Raw genomic sequence first — 27,598 nt, forward strand, 5'->3', positions numbered from 1 at the left:
ACAAAAAATGGAAAAATGTCCTTGGGTGAGGATTAAAAAAACAAATTTTTTTTGGTGTGATCTGCCACATAACAGACTACCATGTAACCATAAAGACTATGACATACAAATACAACACTCAGAGAAGTCACCGTATTTTTAAGAAAAAAGGGCAGGTCCAGAAAGGGAAAAAAATAATATCCTTTTTCTCCTATGTATAAATACAATGAATGTATAGGAATAGCTCTGTTGAGGACACTAGGACGTGATCATCCTGGATATAAATGCTTTTTCGTTTTTTTCCTTTTGCTTATCTATGTTATATTTTGATTGTTTTTTCCTATAACAAGCAAAACCTGCATCTCTGTAATAAAGAATGACATTTAAATTTTGACATAAAAAAAATTGGTGGGGGGTGCTGATGATTCTACAACACGGGAAAGAGCCTATGATAAACAAGTTAAGTAAAAAAGGTTAAACATAAAACTACATACACAGTAGTAAAACATATGCAGGGGAGAAAAAGAACACAATAACTGTGAGGAACTCAGTAGCAAGAATTTACTGTTGTGACCAAAGCAAAAATAATGCCATAACACAGAGGGAGAGGCCTATCTCTGCTCTTAAATGATATTATTTAACTACAACCATAAGAGTTGCAGCCAGAGGTGAGATAGGAAGGCTATAAAAAGAATTCAGAACAAAATGACAGTCAACAGATTAAATGCAACCAAACAGTTAAAGGAAGTCAGACGCCATCTCAGGGGGGATGAAAGCTTTAGCAGAATTAAACTGACTTAATAACATGACTTAAACAAGGAAATGGACTCTGAGATTAAGGCCTTTGAGGAAGGAAATGGAGTCTCCCCAAGTGTGTCAAAGGAGACTCACCCTGGATTCTCAGCCCCAGGTCTCCAGAGCCTGTCAAAAAATATCTCTGGCCCTGGCCAGTTTGGCTCAGCAGTTGAGCGTTAGCCTGCACACCAGAGAGTCCCGGGTTCGGTTCCCGCTAGGGGCAGGAAACACACAAAAAAATCTCTGGCTTATAGTGATCTCAACCAGATCAGATGGAAACCCCCAAACTTGCCTGGGATGGTAAAACTCTTTTTTTTTTTTTTTTTTTTTATCCTCACCCGAGGACATTTTTGCATTTTTTGTTCAGACAGAGCGGGAGGGAGAGAGAGGGGGAGAGAGAGAGAGAGAGAAACATCGATGTAAAGGGACACATCGAGTGGTTGCCACCCGCACGACCAACCAGGGCCGGGGACAAACTGCAACCGAGGTACATGCCCTTAGCGGGAACCGAACCCGGGTCTCTCTGTACCGCAGGCCAACGCTCTAACCGCTGAGCCAAACCGGCCAGGGCGGTAAAACTATTTCTTAATGAATGTCTTTTAACTCCCAGAAAGATTCAAAATCTAACATAGAAATAAAATAAATCAAATACTATTACTGTTAATTTTCAGTTACATTTAGGAATATTCTATCCTTATTTATCACTCATGTCTATAATATTTAAAATAGCCCTGGCCAGTTTGGCTCAGCGGTTAGAGCGTTGGCCTGCGGTCCTGAGAGACCCGGGTTCGGTTCCCGCTAAGGGCACGTACCTCGGTTGCAGTTTGTCCCCGGCCCTGGTCGGTTGTGCGGGTGGCAGCCACTCGATGTGTTCCTTTCACATCGATGTTTCTCTCTCTCTCTCTCTGTTCCTCTCTCTCCCTCCCACTCTACCTGAACAAAAAAAAATAGAAAAATGTCCTCGGGTGAGGATAAAAAAAAAATATATATATATATAATATTTAAAATAGCATGCCATATTAAAGAACATGATTCTGATTCCAATTTAAAATGTAGAATTGAATAACTGATCTTAAACTTGGGATTTCCTTGTTCCAAATGTTAAAAATTTTATGAAAGGTGCAAATAAAACTGTTTAAGATAAATTAATACAGGAAATCACAGGTTACCAGGTTAATTAAAGTTATATATGCAAAAACTTGGGAATGTTTTTCTTGTCAAGTCAAGCACTCTGAATTGCTTAATAGAAAACTGAATACATTAAATGGGAAGACATTTAATGGTTGTAAAATGAGGCTGATTGGGATTAAAGTCTTATCAATCTAAGTTAAATAAATCAATATTAATCAAAGGACCCTTGTCTATCTTGAAAATTTGTTAAAATTGACGATTTCAATAAAAAATTTAGTAAGTTGTGCAACTAAATTTAAAGGTTTACCCAGCTATTCACTGAAGAGAAATAAAATATGTCCATACAAAGACTCACGTAAAAATGTTCATAGCACCATTATTCATAATAGCTTAAAAGTGAAACCTAGACCCTGGCCGGTTTGGCTCAGCGGTTGGCCTGTGGTCTGGAGAGACCCAGGTTCGGTTCCCACTAGGGGCATGTACCTTGGTTGCAGTTTATCCCCGGCCCTGGCTGGGTCGTGTGGGTGGCAACCACTCAATGTGTCCCTTTCGCATCGATGTTTTTCTCTCTCTCTCTCTCCCTCCCACTCTATCTGAACAAAATATCAAAGAATGTCCTCGGGTAAGGATAAAAAAAAAAAAGTGAAACCTAGCCCAGCAGGTGTAGCCCAGTGGTTGAGCATCGACCCATGCACCAAGAGGTCGCTGGTTCGATAGGGCACATGCCCAGGTTGTGGGCCAGATCCCCAGTAGGGAGCATGCAGGAGGCAGCCAATCGATGTTCTCTCTCATTGATGTTTCTATCTCTCTCCCTCTCACTTCCTCTCTCTCTAAAATCAATAAAGGGGAAAAAAATTTTTAAACAAATAAAATAAAAAATAAATAAAATAAATAAAGGGGAAATAAAAGTGGAACTCAGCCCTGGCCAGTGTGGCTTCGTTAGTTGGGCATTGTCCTGTGCACCAAAAGGTTGCCAGTTCAATTCCTGGTCAGGGCACGTGCTGGGGTCTCGGGCTAGATCCCCTGGTTGACAGTGTGTAGGAGAGGCAGCCAATCAATGTTACACTCTCACATCGATTTCTTTCTCCCCCTTCCTCTTTCTCTAAAAATCAACAACAAAAAATTTTTAAGTGAAACCCAAAAAACAATCAATTCATAAATGGATAAATTTTGCTATGTTCATACAATGAAATGCTACAAATAAAAACAAGCCACTGACACACACAGCACAGATAAAGTTCAAAAACATTATGCTAAGTGAAAGAAATAAAACACAAAAGACTACATATTGTATGATTCCATTTATATAAAATTCTAAGAAAGCAAAACTATCGGGATAGAAAGCAGATCTGTGGTTGTCAAGGAAAGGGACATAGAGAAAATTTTAAGGTGATATATGTTGATTATAGTAGAGGTTACACAATTATATGTATAGCCAGCAAAATTATCAAACTGAACACTTAAAATGAGTGAATTGTTGTATTATATATTTTAATAAAGCTAAAAAATAAAGTGCTGATTAAAATTTAAAGACTTATAACAATAGGCTTTGAAATTTAAAAATAAAATTTTAAATTGTCTTTTTTCTTCATACAGATTTCTTTCAAGGGCACACATAAAACAAAATCCACCTATCATGAGATATAGGTCACTATTTTATTTTCTCTATTTTTCAAGTTTCCTCTAATATACCATTACTATAATTTTTATTCATAAAAATATTAAAGGCGTGAAACACCATTAGAAAATCACTGGTCTCTAAACTTAACTGCTTACTATTCTCTCTCCATTTCACCCTCCCAGTTGAATGTAGACAGTTCCTCAAAGTGGGCAGTATAATACACTCCATAAAAATATTATGTCAGCTAGCAGACAGTGAGTGAGAGGGTAACTCATAAAAAGTGAAAAATTTAGAATTCCTACAAACTAAAAGGATAACACTCTGAAATTTTCTTTTGGCTAGCTGAACTGGAAATTGAGAGATGTCAGAAATTAAGATGTGCAGCCACTGTCAAAATAAGGAAGAAATAACACTGAAGAATTGGATATACTTAAGAAAGAAAAAGATTTGTTCAATTTGAGAAGTTGACCACAAATGTCAATACTATAAAACTAGATATTGGATCACTCTCAAATTATTTTCAAATGTAGTATAAAATGACAAGCTATCTGTATATTGTAAGAAGCTCCCTGTATATATATTACACAGACACACATACTAAACAAGTCCAAATTATAGGGAGTGATAATACAGCTTGTTTATATACTCTGCTCTCACCCTACTTGATCTCTTTCCACACCATCCACCTAGGATATGCCAACCCCTATTTGTCATTTCAGGTCTGGGATTGACTGATTGCCTCTTGGTCAAGCAAAAATAACCCTGCTATTGTTTTTTTAAAGGCAATTGGCTCGCTAATATGCTAGTTTCCCAAAAATGTCCAAAAAAGAGAAATAGTCATAGTTACAAACCAAAACATTATAAAAGATATCAAGTTTTCACCTGCAGTATCAAAAAGTCCAAGAGTATATGGCTCTCCACCAATCATAACTGTGACTGCATAGTTGTCAAAAACCTAAAAACACAAAACACACTGTTAGTGTGCAAGGCAATGGTCAAAATGAGATAGGACAACTCTTAAGGCAATATTTCCTTCCTAAGACTTACTCCTCTCTTAGCCCATTTCTTTTTTTTTTTTATCCTCACCCGAGGACATTTTTCCATTTTTTGTTCAGATAGAGTGGGAGGGAGAGAGAGGAAGAGAGAGAGAGAGAAACATCGATGTGAAAGGGACACATCGAGTGGCTGCCACCCACACGACCAACAAGGGCCGGAGACAAACTGCAACCGAGGTACGTGCCCTTAGCGGGAACCGAACCCGGGTCTCTCTGGACCGCAGGCGAACACTCTAACCGCTGAGCCAAACTGGCCAGGGCGTCTTAGCCCATTTCTTTATATAACCAACCTTGCCAACCAAGCCCTGGCATGAGCTAAACAGTTATTAGAAAAAGTGACAGGAAATATATTCTGAAATGTCTACTCTACCCCAGTAGCCTGGATAAAAAGCCATAGGAGCAGAGTCCCTAGATAAACAAAATGACCCTGTTCAAGTTTGAAAATGTTGAGACAAGTGGTTTAATGTTTTCCTCAATGGTCAATCTGATTTCTGAGAAATTATTCCTTCATAGACCATTTCCTTTTAATCTAGAATTAAAATATCCTAGATCCATAATAATCTTTTTCCCTTCAAGGTTCAAGATAAGAAGAGCCTTGTTGCTCTGGCTGGTTTGGCTCAGTGGGTCCTCGGGCCCATTTCTGGTCAAGGGCACATACCTAGGTTGCAGGTTTAATCCCCTGCCCCAGTTAGAGTTGTGCAGGAGGCAGCCAATTGATGTGTGTCCCTCACATCAATGTGTCTCTCTCTCCCTCCTTTCCACTCTATCTAAAAGATTAATAGAAAAATATCCTCGAGTGAGGATTAACACCAAAAAAAGAAGAGCCTTGTTGCCAACTGGCCCATTAGAGAGAAATAAAGGTTCCCTCAAGGTACTCAAGGAAAAGTGTCCAAGAAAAGGCTGGCAGATTAATTGTTGGGATTTAATAAATAAAACTTATGTTATTGGGTACAAACCAATGACCTAAGATACCCTCTTTGGCTATATGCTTTATTTGTAAATAGACTGTAAAACCCATTACAAACTCAATATATATTAATATGATTGTACTAAGTTACTTGTGAAAATAGGAGATAATGGTGCTAAATAGAAAAAGACCCAACACTAATCCATGGATGCCTTTGAATTAATTTACAATTTAAAAGCAATGTTTCCCAACTAGAAAGACATTATATTTTAAGATCAGCCCTGTTTATTAACCTTTGAACACTAATTTTCTGATTCACATTTTAATAGGTTAGGAGCTCGTTTAAATGTAAACAAGTGTGGAAGCAAGGGCATGGGGGAGGTGGTAGCTAAAAGAAAGTCAGTTTTTAATAACAAGAACAAGGAAATGTAACTCATGTGGTTAAGCTCTCAAACCATACAGGTTATTTTCTTAAGTCATACCTAACCCTTTTTCAGAGATCCACATACAAACATATATATAAAGCACCCACAAGCCCACCTTAAAAGGAACACCTACCAAAGTCATAAAACAGAGACAGAAATGTTTATAAGACAATAATGTTAATGGAAACTGAAAGACAAAAATTATGATAGTTGCCCTCACTCTGAAAGAAGATCCATGTATCTCTAAAAGTCCCCTAAAAGTCCCTTTCAACCTCAGAATTTCTTTCACTTACAATGTCCCCAAAAGGACCAACACAAAAATATGATTTTGTATTTGATTATACATTCAAATTCTTCCCCACCTCATTCACTTTACCTGCATTTGGGATATTATAGACTGTCAATTCCAATTAACATAATTACAAAGCCTTTAACAATTCACCCTCTTCACAATGGTCATGTCTCTGAAGATTAACCTAAAGTACTCATATATTTTCTTCCCCTTTACTTACAAACAATATTAATCCCATATTAATCTACATAGGTGCTTCATAACCCCTAAAATAGCTCATTTAACAGGTGGATGTTGCCAGGCCAGGCCAACTCTACTGTACTCTCACCAATGAATGGATATCTATGTTTAACAGAATTGGATCACTGAGTTGGTCCAACAACCCAGGACAAAACTGGATACCCAAACCCATTCTTTCACGAGTAACTCTCTTTCTCTCTCTCTCTTCATTATTTTTGTTATTCCCACTTTCCCTCTATTCTTCCAAGGAGCTAATAAAAAGACTTGTAGGAGAGGACCCCCAAAGGCTTCTGTTGGTGTTCGCATAACAAAAGCAGGTCTTCTCCGCCCCTAAAAATCAGTTTGGAGCTCCATTACTGCTAAGGCAACAGCTCCATGAGATTCTCTTCTGCCTCAGGAGAATAATTATAGATATACATACTACTTTCTCTGAAGTTATAAGACACTAAAAAGCATCCCAGAAGACCTCCAAGCACTGATTAATCATTGGCCAGGATATCAAAAAAAAGAAGTCACCTCATTCCAAGATGTAGGGCATACTTCTCCAAACTGAGACCACCACTCTTTTGAATCTTGTCTATTGGAGTTTTGCCTCCCAGCACTTCTTGCAAACCCTTGTGTCACCCCTTCTGACTTTCCACTGATTTTTCAGCTGTTTAATTTTAAAGTGTATATAATTTACCCATGAGATGTCAAGATCTTTAAAAACAGGAAACAAAGGCAGACAACAGAAATATTTCAGTATACAGAGAGTTTTCAAAAGGATATCAAATTATAGTATCTTTCACTAACAGATGAAAGCTTTCATACTTACAGTTGGTACATACTCAGATGGAAATTTGTTTGTTGTGTAGGAAATCAGGAGACATGTTTTACCAACAGCACCATCGCCCACAACAACACACTTAATTGTCTGCATTGCTGAAACAATTTTCTATCCACTTTAAATATTTCAAATCCGACGATGACCTACAAAAATATTAAAGATATGTTTTATTTATTTGTACTCATATATGTATTTTTTTCTTCAACTCGCAACAGGTTTACTCATTCAGAGCAAGAACAGAACTAGCACCCCAACTGCTCTGACTGAAAAAAAAACTAAAGAGAAATAGTGACTTGCTCAACATCACAATAATAAATAAGAGTCAAGTTTCTGATGCCTGGTTATTTCAAGTTAAATGTTTTTTTAAAAGTTCAAAGTGGGGGGAAAAGCAGTATATTTCTTATTATAATGAAAGAGAATGTTTCTATTTCAGAATGAATCCCATTTAGTGTGTGAAGTATTTTGTAAAACTTTTCCTTCAGTTCTATGTGCACACATGTGTATACGTGTATGTGTACTAGAATGAAATATAAAGGCCACTGCTTTAAAGAATGATCCATATATCCAACCTTAGAGCTACAGTTACTCAGACTATAACCAACCAGCAGCAGAGCACCACCACCCCATTGTAAGAGATGAGAAACATAAGAAACTAGATAAAGATCAAGGTAATCCCTCATCTCAGCAGCTGTTTTATTTCTAAAATATGTTTTTTGTGTGTTTTTTTCTTTTATTGATTTTAGAGAGAAAGGAAGGGAAGTGAGTGAGATAGAAACACTGATTTGCCACCTCCTACATGCCCCGCCCTGGGGACTGGGCCCACAACCTGGCCATGTGCCCTGACTGGAAATCAAATTGGCAACCTCCTGGTGCATGGGTCGACACTCAACCACTAAGCCACACTGGCCAGGCTAAAACATGTTTTTATTAATTTTTTTTTTTATTACAGAGAGAGAAAAGGAGAGGGAGAGATTAAAACATCAATGAGAGAGAAACATCGATTGGTTGCCTCCTACACTTCCCCTACTGGAGATGGAGCCCACAACCTGGGCAGGTGCCCAGACTGGAAATCAAGCTGAGATGTCTTGGGACAATGCTCAACCAAGTGAGCCACACCGGCTGGGCTCAGCAGCTGTTTTAGCACCAGGTTGCCTGGTTACTAATTCAGTATTTGTGCATAAAGAGGCCAAAACCTACCTTTTCATAATAAAAAAGTCAAATCACTCTAAAAATACTGACTTATAAACAGATATAATTACTTTAGCTTCTCTTACTGTAGTCTTTTCTTTTATTTTTTTTTTGTGGTACGTCCCCCTAGTGGGAAGCGAACCGGGACTCTCTGGTCCTCAGGTTGACGCTCAACTGCTGAGCCAAATCGGCCAGGGCAACTACAATTTTGTTGTTGTTGTTGTTGTTCAGATAGAGTGGGTGAGAGAGAGAGGAAGAGACAGAGAGAGAAACATCAACGTGAAAGAGACACATCGAGTTGTTGCCACCCACACGACCCAACCAGGGCCGGGGACAAACTGCAACCAAGATACATGCCCTTAGCGGGAACCGAACCCGGGTCTCTCGGGACGGCAGGCCGACGCTCTAACCCCTGAGCCAAACCGGCCAGGGCGCAACTACAATTTTTTTAAATATTTCTGTGTTAGTGGAAGATTCAAGATGGCAGCAGAGTAGGTGGAAGTTACACTCACCTCCTCCCAGATCCAAACTGGAATTACAACTAAATCACAGAACAATTGATCTGAATAACCAACTGAAGACTAGCTGAACATAAGTCTTATAACCAAGGAAAAGTATTTCTGCATTGTTAAGTACAAATTCATTATAACTAAATGCCAATGTTTCTGAGAACAATCTTTAAGATTTTCCAATGGAAAGTAATGGGTAAAGAGAAATGTGCTCTGCATACAGTTGGGTAGATCATTAGACAATTATTATTTGAAAACTTTTAGGACTGTTTATCTTTTTTTTTTTCTTTTTTTTTTCAGAGTAGAAAAAACAGTCCTCAAGTCAATCAGGCCCTTCTTGTATGTCCTCCTGCCTAATAAGCTGGAAAGATGATCCAAAAGACATAAACTTAATACATAAAATAATAACTTTCCTGACTCTGAAGTCAGGAAAACTCTGGGTGTTACTCACTATTTAGCACTTATTAGTGACCTGGGCAAGTTTCTTAACCTCTTTTTGCCTCAATTTTCTCATTTGTAAAACAGAACTAATTCTATCAAAACCTCACACAGTTGTTATGAAGATTAAATAATTCAGAAAAGACCTGGCTTTCAGCTCATGCTCAATATACATTAACTCTCTTCTGCCTAGTATGTCAATTAAATCAATCCTATCACATTCTATTTCTGTCCAGTGGGTCAAAACTTACACTGTAGCCCCAGCCGGGTGGCTCACCATACCTAAATTGCAGGTTCTATCCCCAGTCGGGGCCCCAGGGTGTGTACAGGAAGCAACCAATAAATGTTTATCTCTCACATCAATGTTTCTCTTTCTCTTTCTCTCTCTCTTCCCCTTCCTCTCCTCTCTAAAAATCAATAAAAACATATCCTTGAGTTAGGATTTTTTTAAAAAAGCAAACAACAACATACACTTTACTTCCTCCTCTCTTTGGTGGACTATCTAATAGTATCTAATAGAACTTTTCATGCTTTGCACACAATAAGAACACACAAAAAAAAAGGTTAAAATGAACTAAATATATTTGCTACTACTTAGTTAATGACACAAAAACCAAGAAATCCATCCCAATATTTCTTCTTTCTAAAAACTCCTGTATTATTTCTTTCTGTTCTTCCTGAATCATTTCTGTATCTATAAAGTAGTCCCTAAAACCAAGTTATCTGCCCTGGCTGGTTTGGCTCAGCAGTTAGAACGTCGGCCCGCGGACCAGAGAAATCCAGGTTCGGTTGCCACTCAGGGCATGTACCTCAGTTGCAGTTTGTCCCCAGCCCCAGATGAGGTCATGTGGGTGGCAACCAGTCGATGTGTCTCCCTCCCGCTCTATCTGAAGATAAATGCAAAATGCCCTCGAGTAAGGATAAAAAAACCCAAGTTATCTAACAGGTGTTAACAAAATAATTTAGGTAGAAGAAAAGACCCTATCACTATCTTTAAACAATAAATTAAATGCTTTTTAGTTTACAAATCATCCTGCCTACATGCAAACTAACAAAAGTCTGACAGTTATTACCTTTTATAATCTCCTTCCTGTTGTGCTTTAATTCAGCCTCTAAATCAGAAATTTCAAAATTATCACTTCAGACCACCAGAGTCAGAATTGACTTGGACTGGGTTTATTAACAACTCAGATTCCTGGGCCTCACCCCAAATCTAATAAATTAGAACTCAACACTCCCTATGTAATTCTAATGCACAACAAAGTTAAGTTTGCGAACCACTTTCCTATATGATAGCAAGATAAGAAACACCAGTAACACAAGAATCTAAGCTAAGATAAACATTACAGGCATTTTAGGTCACCTAGAAGTACTTTCTTAAAGTAGAATTCAAATGATCAATATGAATTAGCTGCATTATCCAAGCATTTTACATATTCAGTAATGAAAAATTCACATTGAATACTGAGAGATCATGAACTGGTATACTTCAGAGGTGTTTCAACCTAAAAGTATTTTCAAATAATAATAGTGAGAGTAGCAAACACTTATTTAGCACTTACTATGTGCCACATACTGTCCTAAACATATTACACATATTCAAACATTTCATCCTCCCAACAATCCTATGAGGTATGTACTATATTATGTCCATTTTACAGATAAGTGAGGTTCAGTGAAGTAACTAGGCCAAAATTAATGAGCCAACAAACAGCAGAAGTGAAATTTAAACCCAAGCAGTCTGTCAAGCCCCTGCTCTAAAACACTAAACTATACTACCTCATGCCTGAGAAGTGAAATTAATAAAAAACATGATCACGCCCTGGCCGGTTTGGCTCAGCGGTTAGAGTGTCCGCCTGTGGTCCGGAGAGGCCCGGGTTCGGTTCCCGCTAAGGGCATGTACCACGGTTGCAGTTTGTCCCCGGCCCTGGTTGGTCGTGCGGGTGGCAGCCACTCGATGTGTCCCTTTCACATCGATGTTTCCCTCTCTCTCTCTCCCTCTCTCTCCCTCCCACTCTGTCTGTACAAAAAAAATGGAAAAATGTCCTCGGATGAGGATTAAAAAAAAAAAAACATGATCACTGCAAATGGAGTGGCAAGTATATACTCATGACAGCTGCTGGCATTGGAAAAGGGAAGGCAGAAGAGGAAGCAAGAAACAGAAGTTCAGTTCCTGTTTCTTCACCCTGCAGACAAGTACTGAATTTTATTGGGGAAAGGAGACATAGAAGAATTAGTAAGAAAGAGTTTGTGTTTGCTCTTCCCCTTTCTATATACCCACAAATCTTCCATTTCTTAGGCTTCCTGACTTAATAGCTCAGCAATCTGTTGGAAACTGGTTGTGGGTCCCCTATTAAGATCATTGGTTCAGGAGTCAGACTGGTCCAACTACTATAGCTATGTGACCTGAGGCAAGCTATTTGATTTCTCTGTGGCTCAGTATCCTCTTATCTAAAAAATGAAAATAGTAGTATCTTCCTCATAGGATAAGTTGATTAAGATAATACATGTAGCCCTGGCCGGTTTGGCTCAGCGCTTAAGAGCGTCGGCCTGCGGTCCAGAGAGACCGGGTTTCAGTTCCCTCTAAGGGCGCATACCTCAGTTACAGTTTGTCCCAGACCCTGGTTGGGTTAGGGTGGCAGCCACTCGATGTGTCCCTTTCACATCAATGTGTCTCTCTTTCTCTCTCTCTCTCTTCCTCTCTTTCCCTCCCACTCTTATCTGAACAAAAAAAAATGGAAAAATGTCCTCAGGTGAGGATTAAAAAAAAGAGAAAGGAAAAAAAAAGATAATACGTGTAAAGAATTTAAAACAGTGCCTGGCATACAGTAAATGCTTAGTAAATGTTAGCTATTAATCTTGAATGTTTAAAGGCACTTTTAAGTCAATATAATTTTAAAACATCAACAATTACAACCCACTTAGAACAGAGCACATAATTTTTTTTATTTCCAAAATAATTGCAGTACTCATTGTTCTTACTAAAAACATAGTCATATATAGAATTATCATTATAAAAGTGGTCATTTCAGAGTCAAGTTCCAATTTAATTAACTATTCTGCAAAATATTTGACATGTAGTATTTATTGATAATTTCACGTACTGCTCTCTAGAGTTCACACCATTTTCTCCCCAGGAAAATGGCCTCTAGGATGTGTTACAAGAAACAAAGTTTTGTAAAAATAGATTTATGAACTCAGTTGGTCATGACATGTCAAAACACTATTGTCATATCAAACTGTAAAATTTATTTTATTTTTTTTTTACAGAGCAGGAAGGAGGGAGGGAGGAAGAGAGAGAGAGAAACATCGATGTGAGAGAGACACATCAACTGGCCACCACACACACAACCCCAACCAGGGCCGGGGACAAACTGCAAGCGAGGTACATGCCCTTAGCAGGAACCAAACCCGGACCTCTCTGGTCCTCAGGCCGACGCTCCAACCGCTGAGCCTAACCAGCCAGGGCTCAAACTGTAGAATTTTTAAATTACTTTATTGAGGTGTCACTTATGTACACCAAACAACATAATGTTTTTTTTTTATCCTCACCAAAGGACATTTTTGCATTTATCTTCAGATAGAGCAGGAGGGAGGGAGGGAGGGAGGGAGGGAGGGAGGGAGGGAGAGAGATGTAAGAGAGACATTGACTGGCTGCCACCCAGAAGACCCCAACCAGGACCGGGAACAAACTGCAACTGAAGTATGTGCTCTTAGCAGGAACCGAACCCGGGACTCTCTGGCCCGCAGGCCAACGCTCTAACTGCTGAGCCAAACCGTCCAGGGCCAAACCACGTAATTAAAGTGTAAAACTCAATGACTTTTTATTTATATTTCTACCTATGAAATTATTGGAAAAATCTAATACCAAGCATTTCCATCACCTCCAAAATTTTTCTCATGCTCCTTGGGAATCCATCCCTCCCTTTACCATTATCTTCAGGCAAATGTTATTACTCACTGTAGAGTACTTTGTAGTCTACAGAATGTATGTAAATGGAATCATACAACACATACTATTTTGTGTCTGGATTCTTTCAGTCTGCACAATAATCTTGAGATTCATCAATGTATATATCAGTAGTTCTTTCCTTTTCATTGCTAAGTAGTATTGTATTGTGTGTGTGTGTGTGTGTGTGTGTGTGTGTGTGTGTATATATATCACATTTTGTTTGTTCATTCACCCACTGATGAACATTTGGGTCATTTTCAGTTTCAGGTATTACAAATAAAGCTGCTATAAATATTTATTAATAACAATAACAATAATAATGTCATGTATTAAAATGTCACCAGAGCCCGGCCGGTGTGGCTCAGATGGTTGAGCGTTGCCCCATGCACCAAGAGGTCACCACTTCAATTCCCAGTCAGGACACACACCCAGGGTTACAGGCTCAATCTCCAGTATCTCTCTCCCCTTTTCCCTTCCCCTCTCTCTTTAAAATCAATAAAGACATAGTTTTAAAAAAAGAAAGAAAAAAGTCACCAGATGGGAAGGAAGCAAGTGACCAGGGAAGAGGCTTTGGTTTTTGCAATATACAGTGCCAGCTTCAACAATATGAAGAAATCTAGGCCAGACATGATTGTATGTCCTATGTTAACTTCCTGTTAAAACAATGTCAAATCACTATGGCAGCTAGGAGGCTATGTAGTACCAATTACCATTTTGTTATCCAAAGAGGCAGAAAAGTTATTTTGCACCAATAACTAAACACTATCTCTCTTTAACAATGAAGTTCATTTGTACTTGAACTTAGAATTGGGGTTGAGTAACTTAAAGTATAAAAAATGATTCTATCAATCATAAGGAAAATAAATTGTTAAATAAGGTGTATCTTCCACACTCCTTCACAGAGTACCTATCACTTCGCCAGACAGAGACACTAAAACCCCTACACTTCCTAGGTTTTTAAATGCTTTGGGGGTCCAAATACTCTTTAAGAATCTCAGAATGAAAGTTCCTTTATTTTTCCAGGGTCCTTGAGTATAGATTTAAAGAAGATATGGAACTCTCTCTTTAGGATCATTATTATTGGCCCACTGCCAGCTAAACTCCAAAAATCCTATTATACCTCCACCTTTCTCCCCAAAACAAATGACACATTGTAAAAGAAATGTTTTTAGCCCTGGCCGGTTTGGTTCAGTGGTTAGAACGTAGACCCACAGACAAAAGAGTCCCAGGTTCGATTCAGGCCAACGGCACGTACCTCAGTTGCAGTTTGTCCCCAACTTCAATTGGGGTTGTGTGGGTGGCAATCAATCAACGTCTCTCTCACATCAATGTCTCTCTCTCCCCCCCACACCCCCCACTCCCTCCTTCTCTATCTGAAGATAAATGGAAAAATACCCTTGGGTGAGGATGAAAAAAAGAAGAAATGTTTTTAAACCTTGAAATAAAGTTAGCTTCAAACAAAATTCAAGAGAATTTAATGACATTAGATGACCCCATATTACACACAAAAGAACCAAAATAAAGAATGAGAATTGCCCTGGCCAGTTTGGCTCAGCAGTTAGAGCATTGGCCTGCAGTCCAGAGAGACCCAGGTTCAGTTCCTGCTAAGGGCATGTACCTCGGATGCAGTTTGTCCCTGGCCCTGGTTGGGTCGTGCGGGTGGCAGCCACTCGATGTGTCCCTTTCACGTCGATGTTTTGCTCTCTCTCCCTCCCTCCCACTCTATCTGAACAAAAAATGGAAATATGTCCTCAGGTGAGGATAAAAAAAGAATGAGAATCTTTTTAGGACTTAAAATATCCCTTAACTGCCCCAAAGCCAGAATGTTAACACTCATCTTTACATTCTTTTCCAACTCTTTAAATACACAACAAGCCACATAAAGACAGTTCTTTTTAAACTGTATAATTTTTTTCCAGAGTCCTCAATAAACAGGAAATAATCTTACGAACTTTGGCACTCATTCAAAAAGTCAAACCAATACAGATATTGCTTGCTCAAAGTTATCTGCCCTAATAAAAATAAAAGATGCTTGCCCTGGCCAGTTTGGCTCAGCGGTTAGAGCGTCGGCCTGCGGTCCAGAGAGACCTGGGTTCGGTTTCCGCTAAGGGCACGTACCTCGGTTGCGGTTTGTCCCCGGCCCTGGTTGGGTCCTGCGGGTGGCAGCCACTCGATGTGTCCCTTTCACATCGATGTTTCTCTCTCTCTTCCTCTCTCTCCCTCCCACTCTGTCTGAACAGAAAATGGAAAAATGTCCTCGAGTGAGAATAAAAAAATAAAAATAAAAAAACAAAAGATGCTTAACATGATCAGCAGTTTGCTTCAGTTTTCAATAATAAATGTATCCATTCCAATTTGAAAAATAAATTATAATTCTGTAAAATACCTTTCTATTAGTAAAAAGTAAACAACCCTGTGTTGAGAGAGAGAGTCCTGCATGGGTCTCTTGTACTCCTATACATCTTGCTTGATACCCTAAGAATGCAAGGCCCTGACCACTCTACCCAGGCCATGCCAGGGGGTTATGTTTGCAGCAAACAACATTGAAGGATACAGTACTGTCTCCCTCTGGGACAAAGAGCAGGTCTGCTTCCCCCATGCTATTAAACAGTGGGTCCTGCAAGCTCCATGTTCTTCAGTATTGACACAAACCCACTGCATCCCCTGCATGGAAGTCTTAGGGTTAAGACGAATCAGCTGCTGGTTGTGCCTTAATTAACTAAATTCTTTGTCTATGACCCAAGAGTCTCAAGTCTTTCACCAGTATCCATTGAACAATACCAGGCTAATACTCTAGGTTATAAGGAGAATAAAATAAAATCCCACACCCTGTTTACTTGACTGAGCTTTGTGAGAGATAATCATTTTGTTGTGAATTTACATTTTGTATGTAAGTAATGGAGCAATTAGATAGTTTCTTGGAATAATTATTACACTAGAGGCTAAGTAAAACTACCTAGTCTTTTTTCTTTTTTTTTTCTTTTTTTTTTATCCTCACCTGAGGACATTTTTCCATTTTTTTGTTGAGATAGAGTGGGAGGGAGAGAGAGAGAGAGAGAAACATCGACGTGAAAGGGACACATCGAGTGGCTGCCACCCGCACGACCAACCAGAGCTAGGGACAGACTGCAACCGAGGTACGTGCCCTTAGCGGGAACTGAACCCGGGTCTCCCTGGACCACAGGCCGATGCTCTAACCGCTGAGCCAAACCGGCCAGGGCAAAACTACCTAGTCTTAAATATTTTATCCACTATTAAATTTTTTCTTTATAGGAAAATCCTCCTGAAATAATTTTTAAGATTTATTTTCCCACCTTCTCCTTCTCACTCCCAAGCCAGCCAACATATCTTCTCTAGAAGTTGATTGGTTATTTTCATTTGTTCATTTTTCATCTTCTAGTTGTCTACTCTAATAGGAAAAAATTAGTGAAGGACAGAATCCTATCATCAAGAAAGGTGGTAATCAGGACTTCCGGTCAAGATGGCAGCATAGGTAAACGCAGTATCGCGTCCTCCCACAACCACATCCAAGTTACAACAAAACTACAGAACAACCACCATTCAAAACCGCCTGAAATCAAGCTGAGTGGAAGTCCTACAACTACGGAATAAAAGCTGCTGCATCGAGACTGGTAGGAGGGGCGGCGGCGCGACAGGCACCCTCGTGTGGCGGATAAAAATCAGGACACAAATCAGGAGGACACCTCGGCTGGGAAGGTACTCCCTGAGGACTGAGGGGTCCCGTACCACACCAGGTGCCCTGCTTAGGGTTCCAGTGCCAGGAAGAGAGGTCCCCATAAATTCTGGCTGGAAAAAACCAGCAGGAACTGAGGCTCAGGGAGACTAACGCGGCTGGAGCCCCAGGTAGCTCCTTAAAGGGCCCGCACACGGACTTATCGGACTCGCTCCCTCTAAGCTTGGAGGGGAGGCAGCTCGAGGGGCACCAGACACATACAGGGAAGAGCTGTTTGGCACTGGAGCGAGGGCTTGAGAGGGGGCTTTCTCCAGGACAAACGTGCTGTGAGAGGCCTTTGTTCCTTTGGTGAGCCCTTCCCTGGGGCGGCAGACAGAAGCCATATCTGGGACTCCAGCAACCTGGCTCACACTGGTAGCCCCGCCCTGGTGACTCCCTGAGGCCCCGCCCCACCCCACCCAACTTTCAGGCCCACCCAAGCTGTTGGCACTTGCTTAACCATAGGATTGGCCTGACTTGAATCCTGCTTCACGTTTTCCTAAATTTTTTCAAACGAGCAGCATCTGGTCTCAGCTAGCCCCATACCGCTCCTTAGGTAATACACAGAAACAAACAAAGGGAGGCAGCCAAAATGAGGAGACAAAGAAACAGGTCCCAAATGAAAGAACAGAACAAAACCCCAAGAAAATAACTAAGCGAAATGGAGATAAGCAACCTAACAGATGCTGAGTTCAAAATACTGCTTATAAGGATGCTCAATGAACTCAGTGAGGGCCTCAAGAGCATAAATGATCGATGCACAGTTAGAAACGAAGGAGACTTTAACTGAAATAAAGAATAATTTACACAGCTTCAATAATAGAGTACGTAAATCCAAGGAGCAAACCATCGATTTGGAATATAAGGAAGCAAAAAACGCCCAATCAGAACAGCAAAAAAGAAAAAAGAACCCAAAAAAATGAGGATAGTGTAAGGAGCCTCTGGGGCAACCTCAAGCGTGCCAACATTCGCATCTTGGGGGTGCCGGAAGGAGGAGAGAACAAGAAATCGAAAGCCTGTTTGAAACAATAATGGCAGAAAACTTTCCTAACTTGGTGAAGGAAACAGACATACAAGTCCAGGAAGCACAGAGAGTCCCAAACAAGATGAACCCCAAGAGGCCCACACCAAGACACATCATCATCAAAATGCAAAAGGTTCAAGACAAAGAGAGAATCTTATAAGCAGCAAGAGAAAGGCAGCTAGTTACCTACAAGGGAGTTCCCATAAGGCTGTCAGGCCAGAAACTTTTCTGGCCAGAAGGGAGTGGCAAGAAATTTCTCAAAAGAAACTTTGCAGGCCAGAAGGGAGTGGCAAGAAATATTCAGAGTGATGAAACGCAAGAACCTACAACAAAGATTACTCTATCCTGCAAAGCTGTCATTTAGAATCAATGGCTTTTATATAAAGACTTTCCCAGACAAGAAAAAGTTAAAGGAGTTCATCACCACCAAACCGTTATTATATGAAATGATGAAGGGTCTTTTTGAAGAAAAAGATAAAATATATGAACAAACAAAATGGCAATGAATACATATCTATCAACAATGGAATCTACAAACAAAATGAACAGGCAGAACAGAAACATTCTCATAGATACAGAGAACATTTTGTTGGTTGCCAGATGGGAGGGGGATTGGGGGAATGGGTGAAAAAGATGAAGGGATTAAGAAGTACAAATTGGTTGCTAAACTGACAAACCTCAAAGGGAAAGGGGCTAGGGGGGTGGGAAGAAATAAACCAAAGAACTTATATGCATAACCAATAGACACAGACAATAGTGTGGGAGGGAGGCAGGAGTGGGGAGGGGGGAGTCAATGGGGGAAAAAATGTGGAACATCTGTAATACATTCTACATTCAACAATAAAGATTTAAAACAAAAAGAAAAGAAAAAAGAAAGGTGGTAATCAAAGTGGTTCCTCACAGTGAACATATCAAAATAAGAGAGAAATCATATAGTAACTTGTTTTGCTTTAAATTAGTAAGGCTAAAAAATTAATTTTTCAAAAAGCAAAAAAATCGCCCTGGTCGGTTTGGCTCAGCGGTTAGAGCGTCAGCCTGCGGTCCAGGGAGACCGGGGTTCAGTTTCCGCTAAGGGCATGTACCTCGGTTGCAGTTTTTCCCCGGCCCTGGTTGGGTCGTGCGGGTGGCAACCACTCAATGTGTCCCTTTCACGTCAATGTTTCTCTCTCCCTCTCTCCCCCCCCCTTCCTCCCTCCCTCCCACTCTATCTGAACAAAAAATGGAAAAATGTCCTTGGGTGAGAATTAAAAAAAAAAGCAAACAAAACTTATTTTGTTCTCTCCTATCCTTGAATAGATGTGAGTAACCCTATTTTCCCCTATAATTCTACTTATTCACCTCAGAATTAAGTCATTATAGAAATTTAAAAGACAAGGTTCTCCATGGTGTATGTCCAAGAGCCCTGCTTTTCTCTTGTTGATTTTTGATGAGACATGAAAAGAAACAAAATTGTTAGCTATTTCACCAAAAAATAGTAAAAATCATAGAAATAGACTCAAGCAGAATATAAGTGATACTACAGCTTTTGATTGTTGGAAAAAATACTGGGTCTCCTCCTCCTACCCCTGCTCCTAAATGTACTTCTCAAATGTTGCATAAAACAAAAGTATTTTGAGGTTTTTGACAAACACATACCACCTTAAATTTTTTATGTAAATCTCTTCCACAAAATGGCTGCGGAGGTCCTAACACTCCAGTTACCAATTAAATGCATTAACAAAGGCAAAGTACTGGATGGCAAATATTAAACAATTATTCAAATGACTCCATTTTCTGCCCTGGCTGGTGTGGCTCAGTTGGTTGGAGCATCATCCCATGCACTAAAAGGTGGTGGGTTCGATTCCTGGTCAGGGCACATACCCAGGTTCGGGTTCAATTCCCGGCTAGGATGGGTACGGTACGGGAGGCAACCAATCGATGTTTCTCTTCTCTTTTTTTTCTTTTTCTTTTAAAGAGAAAGCACTATTTTTTTATATATATATGTTTTCCCCCCATCAATTTTAGAGAGAGAGGAAAGGAGGAGAGAGATAGAAACATCAATAAGAGAGAAATATCGATTGGCTGCCTCCTGCACACCCCTCCACCAGGGATCAAGATGTCAACCTGGGCATGTGCCCTGACTGGGATCCGAACCAGTGACCCCTTGGTGCATGGGACCACACTCAGTCCACTGAGCCACACCGGCCGGGCAATGTTTCTCTTTCATATCGATGTTTCTATCCCCCCCCCCATCTAAAAATCAATTAAAATTTTTAAAAAAATTTTTTTAATTCCTAATTTTCTGCCAGTTGTGAAAGAATTCATATGTTGTAAAATCACAACCTACATGAGAAAGTTGAGAGGCAAGTCTCAAATTGAGGTTCTAAGGGTCCTTGAGATGACAAAAACGAAGCAACTGTCAGAGGAAAAATTGCTGATAATAGCACTCATAAAATGAAAGACTGTGATTCTATGTGGTAAAAGATGTTTTCAGCAATGCTAGACAAGTTTGTTTTGTCAGCATCATTTCTGAAAATGACTTCATTCCAAAATATCTGATCCAATCAAAACATGTCTTTAGTTTTACTAACTAATGTGTTTCCCTTTCTCAATTTAGCAAAAAAAAATAAGGGAGGCCATCCGGAATCATTATTTTATATTGTATTTGTGACCAAAAATAAAAACATTTAGCCCTGGCCAGTGTGGCTAAGTTGGTTGGGCATCGTCCCGTGCACTGAAAGGTTGCAGGTTCAATTTTCAGTCAGGGCACATGCCCAGATTGTGGGCTCTATACCCAATAGGAGGCGTGCAGGAGGCAGCCAATCAATGTTTCTACCTCCCTCTCTCTCAAAAAAAAAAAAAAAGACATTGCTCAATCAGTTTCTTTGCATCTATCTTACTATATCCATCTAATCAATTGTCAGTTGCCTGATACTATATAATTATCAACACGTCTTTTTTTTTTTTTAATTCTCACCCGAGGACAGAGAGAGAGGGAGGGAGGGGAAGAGGTGGGGGGACATTGACTGGTTGCCTCCTGCACAACCCCAACCAGGGCCAGGGACCGAACTGCAACCGAGGTACGTGCCCTGACTGGAATCAAACCCGTGACTCATTGGTCCACGGGTCAATGTTCTAACCACTGAGCAACCAGCCAGGGCTGGTGTGTATTTCAAAGACTATGACTATTCCCATCATCTCTCCAAACCATGGATGTCTAACCTCACAACTCATCCTATTTCTGTCCTATTTTTCCATCCTAAAATCCCACATTATCTGAGAATCCTTCCCTAATTATTTCAACTATCAAAAACTGCCTTAATTCTAAACTCCCTTAACAAGGCCCTTCTTAGCTCTTTGATCTCACATTTCATATTCCTCTCCCCTTCACTCTCCATGTTCTGGTTACACAGACCTCTTTATATTCTTCAAACATGCTAGGCCCTGTCTTGACAAGAGCACTCTTTCCCCTACTCTTAAAGCTGTTGACTTCTCATTCTTCAGATTTCAACTCAAATCCTCAGAAAATCCTCCCTAAGCACACTACCCAGATACCCAACCACCTCCCACCTCCTTACTTCCATCACATTACCCTGTTTATTTCCTCTACAGTATGATCATAATCTATAATTATCTTGTTTGTTATATTGCAGCAAAGAAGGCAGATAAAAAATAAGATCTCTGTAAAGGCAGGGACTCTGCTGTATTACAAGAAAATAACTCAATACAGGACACACATTAAGTACTCACTGAATAAATTAATTTCACAAGTGACTACTAATCATACTGTTTTTATTCACATGTTCTTGTGATTTTTCTAACAGATTATAGGCCCTCAGAGAGAAAAATTAGGCTTATACTTCTATATCTCTCTCCCAAGGCACCTAATACAGTACTGACCATATATTAAGGGCAAGAAATAATAAAATGTTAAATATTTTTTGAAAACCTTGTTCACTAAAGCAGTAACATTAAAAAAGCATTGGTACAACTAAACTACAGAACAACTATCATTCAAAACCGCCTGAAATCGAGCTGACTGGAGGTCCTACAACTATGGAATTAAAGAAGCTGCATCAAGACTGGTAGGAGGGGCAGAGGCTCGACCGGCTGGTCCCACACCCATGTGTGGCAGATAAAAATCAGGAGGCTAGCCCTGGCCGGTTTGGCTCAGCGGTTAGAGCTTCGGCCTGCGGTACAGAGAGACCCGGGTTCGGTTCCCGCTAAGGGCACGTATCTCGGTTGCAGTTTGTCCCTGGCCCTGGTTGGTCGTGCGGGTGGCAGCCACTCGATGTGTCCCTTTCACATCGATGTTTCTCTCTCTCTCTCTCTGTTCCCTCTCTCCCTCCCACTCTACCTGAACAAAAAAAATGGGAAAATGTCCTCGGGTGAGGATAAAAAAAAAAAAAAAAATCAGGAGGCTACCTCGGCTGGGAAGGTCCTCTCTGAGGACTGAGATGGGTCCCTGTCCCACACCAGATGCCCCGCTCAGGGTTCCAGTGCCAGGAAGAGAATCCCCATAACTTCTGGCTGGAAAAACCAGCGGGAACTGAGGCTCAGGGAAGCTGACCCGGCTGGAGTCCCAGGTATCTCCTCTTAAAGGGCCCGCGCACAGACTTATTGGACTCCCTCCCTCTAAGCTTGGAGGGGAGGCAGCTCGAGGGGCACCAGAGACTTACAGGGAAGAACTGAGCCCTGGCCGGTTTGGCTCAGTGGTTAGAGCGTCAGCCTGCGGTCCAGAGAGACCCGGGTTCGGTTCCCGCTCAGGGCACGTATCTCGGTTGCAGTTTGTCCCTGGCCCTGGTTGGTCGTGTGGGTGGCAGCCACTCGATGTGTCCCTTTCACATCGATGTTTCTCTCTCTCTCCCTCATACTCTATCTGAACAAAAACAATGGAAAAATGTCCTCAGGTGAGGATAAAAAAACAAAACAACAACAGGGAAGAACTGAGCTGTTTGGCATTGGAGCGAGGGCTGGAGAGGGGGCTTTCTCTAGGACAAACGTGCTGTCAGAGGCCTTTGTTCCTTTGGTGAGTCCTTCCCTGGGGCAGCAGACAGCGGCCATATCTGGGACTCCAGCAACCTGGCTCACACTGGTAGCTCCGCCCTGGAGATTCCCTGAGGCCCCGCCCCACCCAACTTTCAGGCCCACCCAAGCTGTTGCCAGTTGCTTAACCATAGGATTGGCCTGGCTTGGATCCTGCTTCAGGTGTTCCTAAATTCTTTCAAATAAGCAGCATCTGGTCTCAGATAGCCCCATACCTCTCGTTAAGTAATACACAGAAACAAACACAAGGAGGCAGCCAAAATGAGGAGACAAAGAAATAGGCCCCAAATGAAAGAACAGAACAAAACCCCAAGGACTAAGCAAAATGGAGATAAGCAACCTAACAGATGCTGAGTTCAAAATACTGCTTATAAGGATGCTCAGTGAACTTAGTGAGGGCCTCAAGAGCAGAAAAAAGGATGAACAGTTAAAAACGAAGGAGGCTTTAACTGAAATAAAGAATAATTTACAAAGATTCAATAGTAGAGTACATAAATCCAAGAAGCAAATCATTGATTTGGAATATAAGGAAGCAAAAAACGCCCAATCCGCACAGCAAAAAGAAAAAGGAATCCAAAAAAATGAGGATAGTGTAAGGAGCCTCTGGGACAACCTCAAGCGTGCCAACATTCGCATCTTGGGGGTGCCGGAAGGAGAAGAGAGAGAACAAGAAATCGAAAGCCTGTTTGAAACAATAATGGCAGAAAACTTTCCTAATTTGGTGAAGGAAACAGACATACAAGTCCAGGAAGCACAGAGAGTCCCAAACAAGATGAACCCCAAGAGGCCCACACCAAGACACATCATCATCAAAATGCAAAAGGTTCAAGACAAAGAGAGAATCTTAAAAGCAGCAAGAGAAAAGCAGCTAGTTACCTACAAGGGAATTCCCATAAGGCTGTCAGCTGATTTCTCAAAAGAAACTTTGCAGGCCAGAAGGGAGTGGCAAGAAATATTCAGAGTGATGAAAAGCAAGAACCTACAACAAAGATTACTCTATCCTGCAAAGCTGTCATTTAGAATCAATGGCCATATAAAGACTTTCCCAGACAAGAAAAAGTTAAAGGAGTTCATCACCACCAAACCGTTATTATATGAAATGTTGAAGGGTCTTTTTGAAGAAAAAGATAAAATGTATGAACAAACAAAATGGCAATAAATACTTATCTATCGACAATGGAATCTACAAATAAAATGAACAGGCTGAACAGAAACATTCTCATAGATACAGAGAACATTTTGTTGGTTGCCAGATGGGAGGGAGGTTGGGGGAATGGGTGAAAAAGGTGAAAGGATTAAGAAGTACAAATTCATTGCTAGAATGACAAACCTCAAAGGGAAAGGGGTTGGGGGGTGGAAAGAAATAAACCAAAGAACTTATATGCATAACCAATGGACACAGACAATAGTATGGGAAAAGGTGGGAGGGGGGTGGGACAGGGGAGGAGGAGGTCAATGGGGGAAAAATGAAGAACATCTGTAATACATAAAACAATAAAGATTTTTTTTTAAAAAAAGGAATAAAAAAAATAAAAAAGCATTGGATTTTGTTCATTCCTAACCCAAGGATATTTTTCTATTTATCATCAGATAGAAAGGGGGGGATGGGGAGAAAAACATCAATATGACAGAGCCACATCAACTGGTTGCCTCCGGCACAACCCAAGCAGGGCTGGGGATGAACAGCAACTGAGGTACGTGCCCTTGATTGGAATCAAACCTGAGACTCATTGATCTGCGGACGGACACTCTAACCGAGCACATATAGGTTCCAATTTTAGCTCCACTTCAATGTGTGGGTCCTGGCAAGTCACTTCACTTCTATACCTTCATTTTCTCATCTACACAATAACATCTAATTCAAAAAAATACTATAAAGAGAAATGAGGTAATGTATATAAAGCAATTACTATATCACCAGGCACAGAGTAAATACATAATATGACATTTTATTCGTATCCCCAATTAAACGTTGAAAAGGCAAAACAGCCCTATGATAAAGATTAGAACTACTACTGTTAAAATGAAAGCATCTGAATACTATAATTAAGAGAAAACTCAGAAAATTCTGTGCTTCTACTTGACAGGGTTATTTGCTAACTTGATCAATCCTTTTTGAAACCCAGGCACTATGATCTCAAAAGTTTAAAGGAAACTTATTATTATTAACCAGAGGATTTGGAATGCTTTTTAAAAGGGTTGAATTCTGCCTCTGTTTTAAGAAGAGACAAAAGAACATTACTTAATCACACAAAAAATATTCAACAAGTCTCTAATATGCCCAAGGAAGACAATCTAGCGTAGCAGTCAAGCGCAGCTTTCAAGTCAAGCAGCCCTCAGTTCATTACTCCCACTTCTTGTGTGACTTTGGGCAAACTACATAACCGCTTTACGACTATTTCTCCAGCCCAGTCAGTGTGTGACTTGGTGGATTTAGCACCATCCCATCGACTGAGAGTTCCCAGAGTTTGATTCCCAGTCAGGGCACATGCCTGGGTGGCAGGTTCGAGCCCCAGCCCCAGGCGAGGTCATGCGGGAGGGCAAGCAATCGATGTCTCTCATTGATGTCTCTCTCTCTCTCTTTCTCTCTCCCCCCACTTCCTTCCTTTCCCCTCTCTCTCTCTCCCCTTCCTTCCCTTCCCCTCTCTCTCTCTCACCCTCCTTCCCTTCCTCTCTCTAAAAACCAATGGAAAAGTATTCTAGGATGAGGATTAACAACAACAACAAAAAAGCAGCTGATTATCTAGGCAATCTTGTGTAGGGGGACTGTGTTTATACTCCATCAAAGTGCGAAGTGAAAGCCATTCATGTACCCCTGTAAACAATGTGGTTTTAGATTAGGACATATTACACACAAAAAATTTTCAAAAAAAATAAGAAACAAGACCTCCATGTCTAGGCCAATACCTACCAAACTTTAACATGTGTGTTCTTGACCCTGGCAATTCCTTTTTATTTTTTAATATTTTCTTAATTTAAATTTCTTATTGTTGACACTATTGCAGATGTCCCCTATTTCCCTCACCCTTTGCCCACCTCCACCCAGCCCCTGGCCCCCCTCCATTTGCCTCCCACACTATTGTCCATGGGCTACGCATGTATGTTCTTTTTTTTTTTTTTATCCTCACCCGAGGACATTTTTCCATATTTTTTTCAGATAAAGTGGGAGGGAGAGAGAGGGAGAGAGAAGCATCGATGTGAAAGCAACACACTGAGTGGCTGCCACCCCCACGACCCAACCAGGGCTGGGGACAAACTGCAACCAAGGTATGTGCCCTTAGCGGGAACCGAACCGGAGTCTCTCTGGACCGCAGGCCAACGCTCTAACCGCCGAGCCAAACTGGCCAGGGCTGCATATATGTTCTTTAGCTAATCCCTTCACCTTCACCTTCCTTTATCCACTTCCCCCCACCACCCTCCCCTCTGAGATCTGTCAATCTGTTCCAAGTATCCATGCCTCTGGTTCTACTTTGTCAGTTTATTTCATTCATTAGATTCCACATATTAGTGAGATTATATGGTATTTGTCTTTCTCTAGATTGGCTTGCTTTGCTTAGCATAATAATCTCCAGGTCCATCCATGCTGTCACAAAGGGTAAGAGGTTCCTTCTTTTTTATAGCTGTATAGTATTCCACTGTGTAAACGTACTACAGCTTTTTTATCCACTCATCTACCGATGAGCACCTTCGGTTGTTTTCAGATATTAGCTGTTGTGAATAGCACTGCTATGAACGTGGGGGGGAGGGGGGGGCACATATATTCTTTCTGACTGGTATTTTGAGAGTCTTAGGGTATACACCCAGAAGCCGGATCACTGGGTCAAAAGGCAGTTCAGTTCCATTTTTAATTTTTTGAGAAAACTCCATACTGTTTTCCATAGTGGTTACACCAGTCTGCATTCCCACCAACAGTGTACTAGGGTTTCCTTTTCTCCACATCCTCACAAGCACTTGTTTGTTGTGGCAATTCCATTTCTAAAACTTTCTCTATGTATGCAAAGAGGTAGACACAAGGATACTTACTGCAGCCTTGGTTGTAGTAGGAACAAGACAGGAGACTGCCTACATGTGTACCAAAAGGGGATTGGGAAACTAGGTTATAATACAAAGGAATATTAGTAAGTATTATAAAGAATGTGTTACAATGCCTGTTATAAACTGAATTGTGAGTCCCCCAAAAATTAGTATGTTGAAGTCCTAACCCCAAGTACCTTAAAATATGACTGACTGTATTTGGAGATAGGGCCTTTAAGAAGTAATTAAGGCCCTGGCCGGTTTGGCCCAGCGGTTAGAGCGTCGGCCTGCGGTCCGGAGAGACCCGGGTTCGGTTCCCGCTAAGGGCGCGTACTTCGGTTGCAGTTTGTCCCCGGCCCTGGTTGGTCGTGCGGGTGGCAGCCACTCGATGTGTCCCTTCACGTTGATGTTTCTCTCTCTCTCTCCTTCCTCTCTCTCCCTCCC

At 40.8% G+C, this 27,598-nt stretch overlaps 1 protein-coding gene across 1 annotated transcript in view; it reads right to left on the minus strand.

Annotated features, from left to right (window-relative positions):
* Positions 1–27,598, minus strand: part of CDC42 (cell division cycle 42) — a 58,603-nt gene that overhangs the window by 16,555 nt on the left and 14,450 nt on the right. The window contains exons 2-3 of the mRNA XM_036255350.1: positions 7,260–7,414; positions 4,409–4,481 (exon numbers count right to left, since the gene is read on the minus strand). Of these exons, the coding sequence (XP_036111243.1) occupies positions 4,409–4,481; positions 7,260–7,364 (178 nt within the window). The 5' untranslated portion in view covers positions 7,365–7,414. The remainder of the gene's footprint in view (positions 1–4,408; positions 4,482–7,259; positions 7,415–27,598) is intronic.

The sequence above is a fragment of the Molossus molossus genome, unplaced genomic scaffold (genome assembly GCF_014108415.1).
Source record: "Molossus molossus isolate mMolMol1 unplaced genomic scaffold, mMolMol1.p scaffold_m16_p_12, whole genome shotgun sequence".
NCBI classification, from domain to species: domain Eukaryota; kingdom Metazoa; phylum Chordata; class Mammalia; order Chiroptera; family Molossidae; genus Molossus; species Molossus molossus.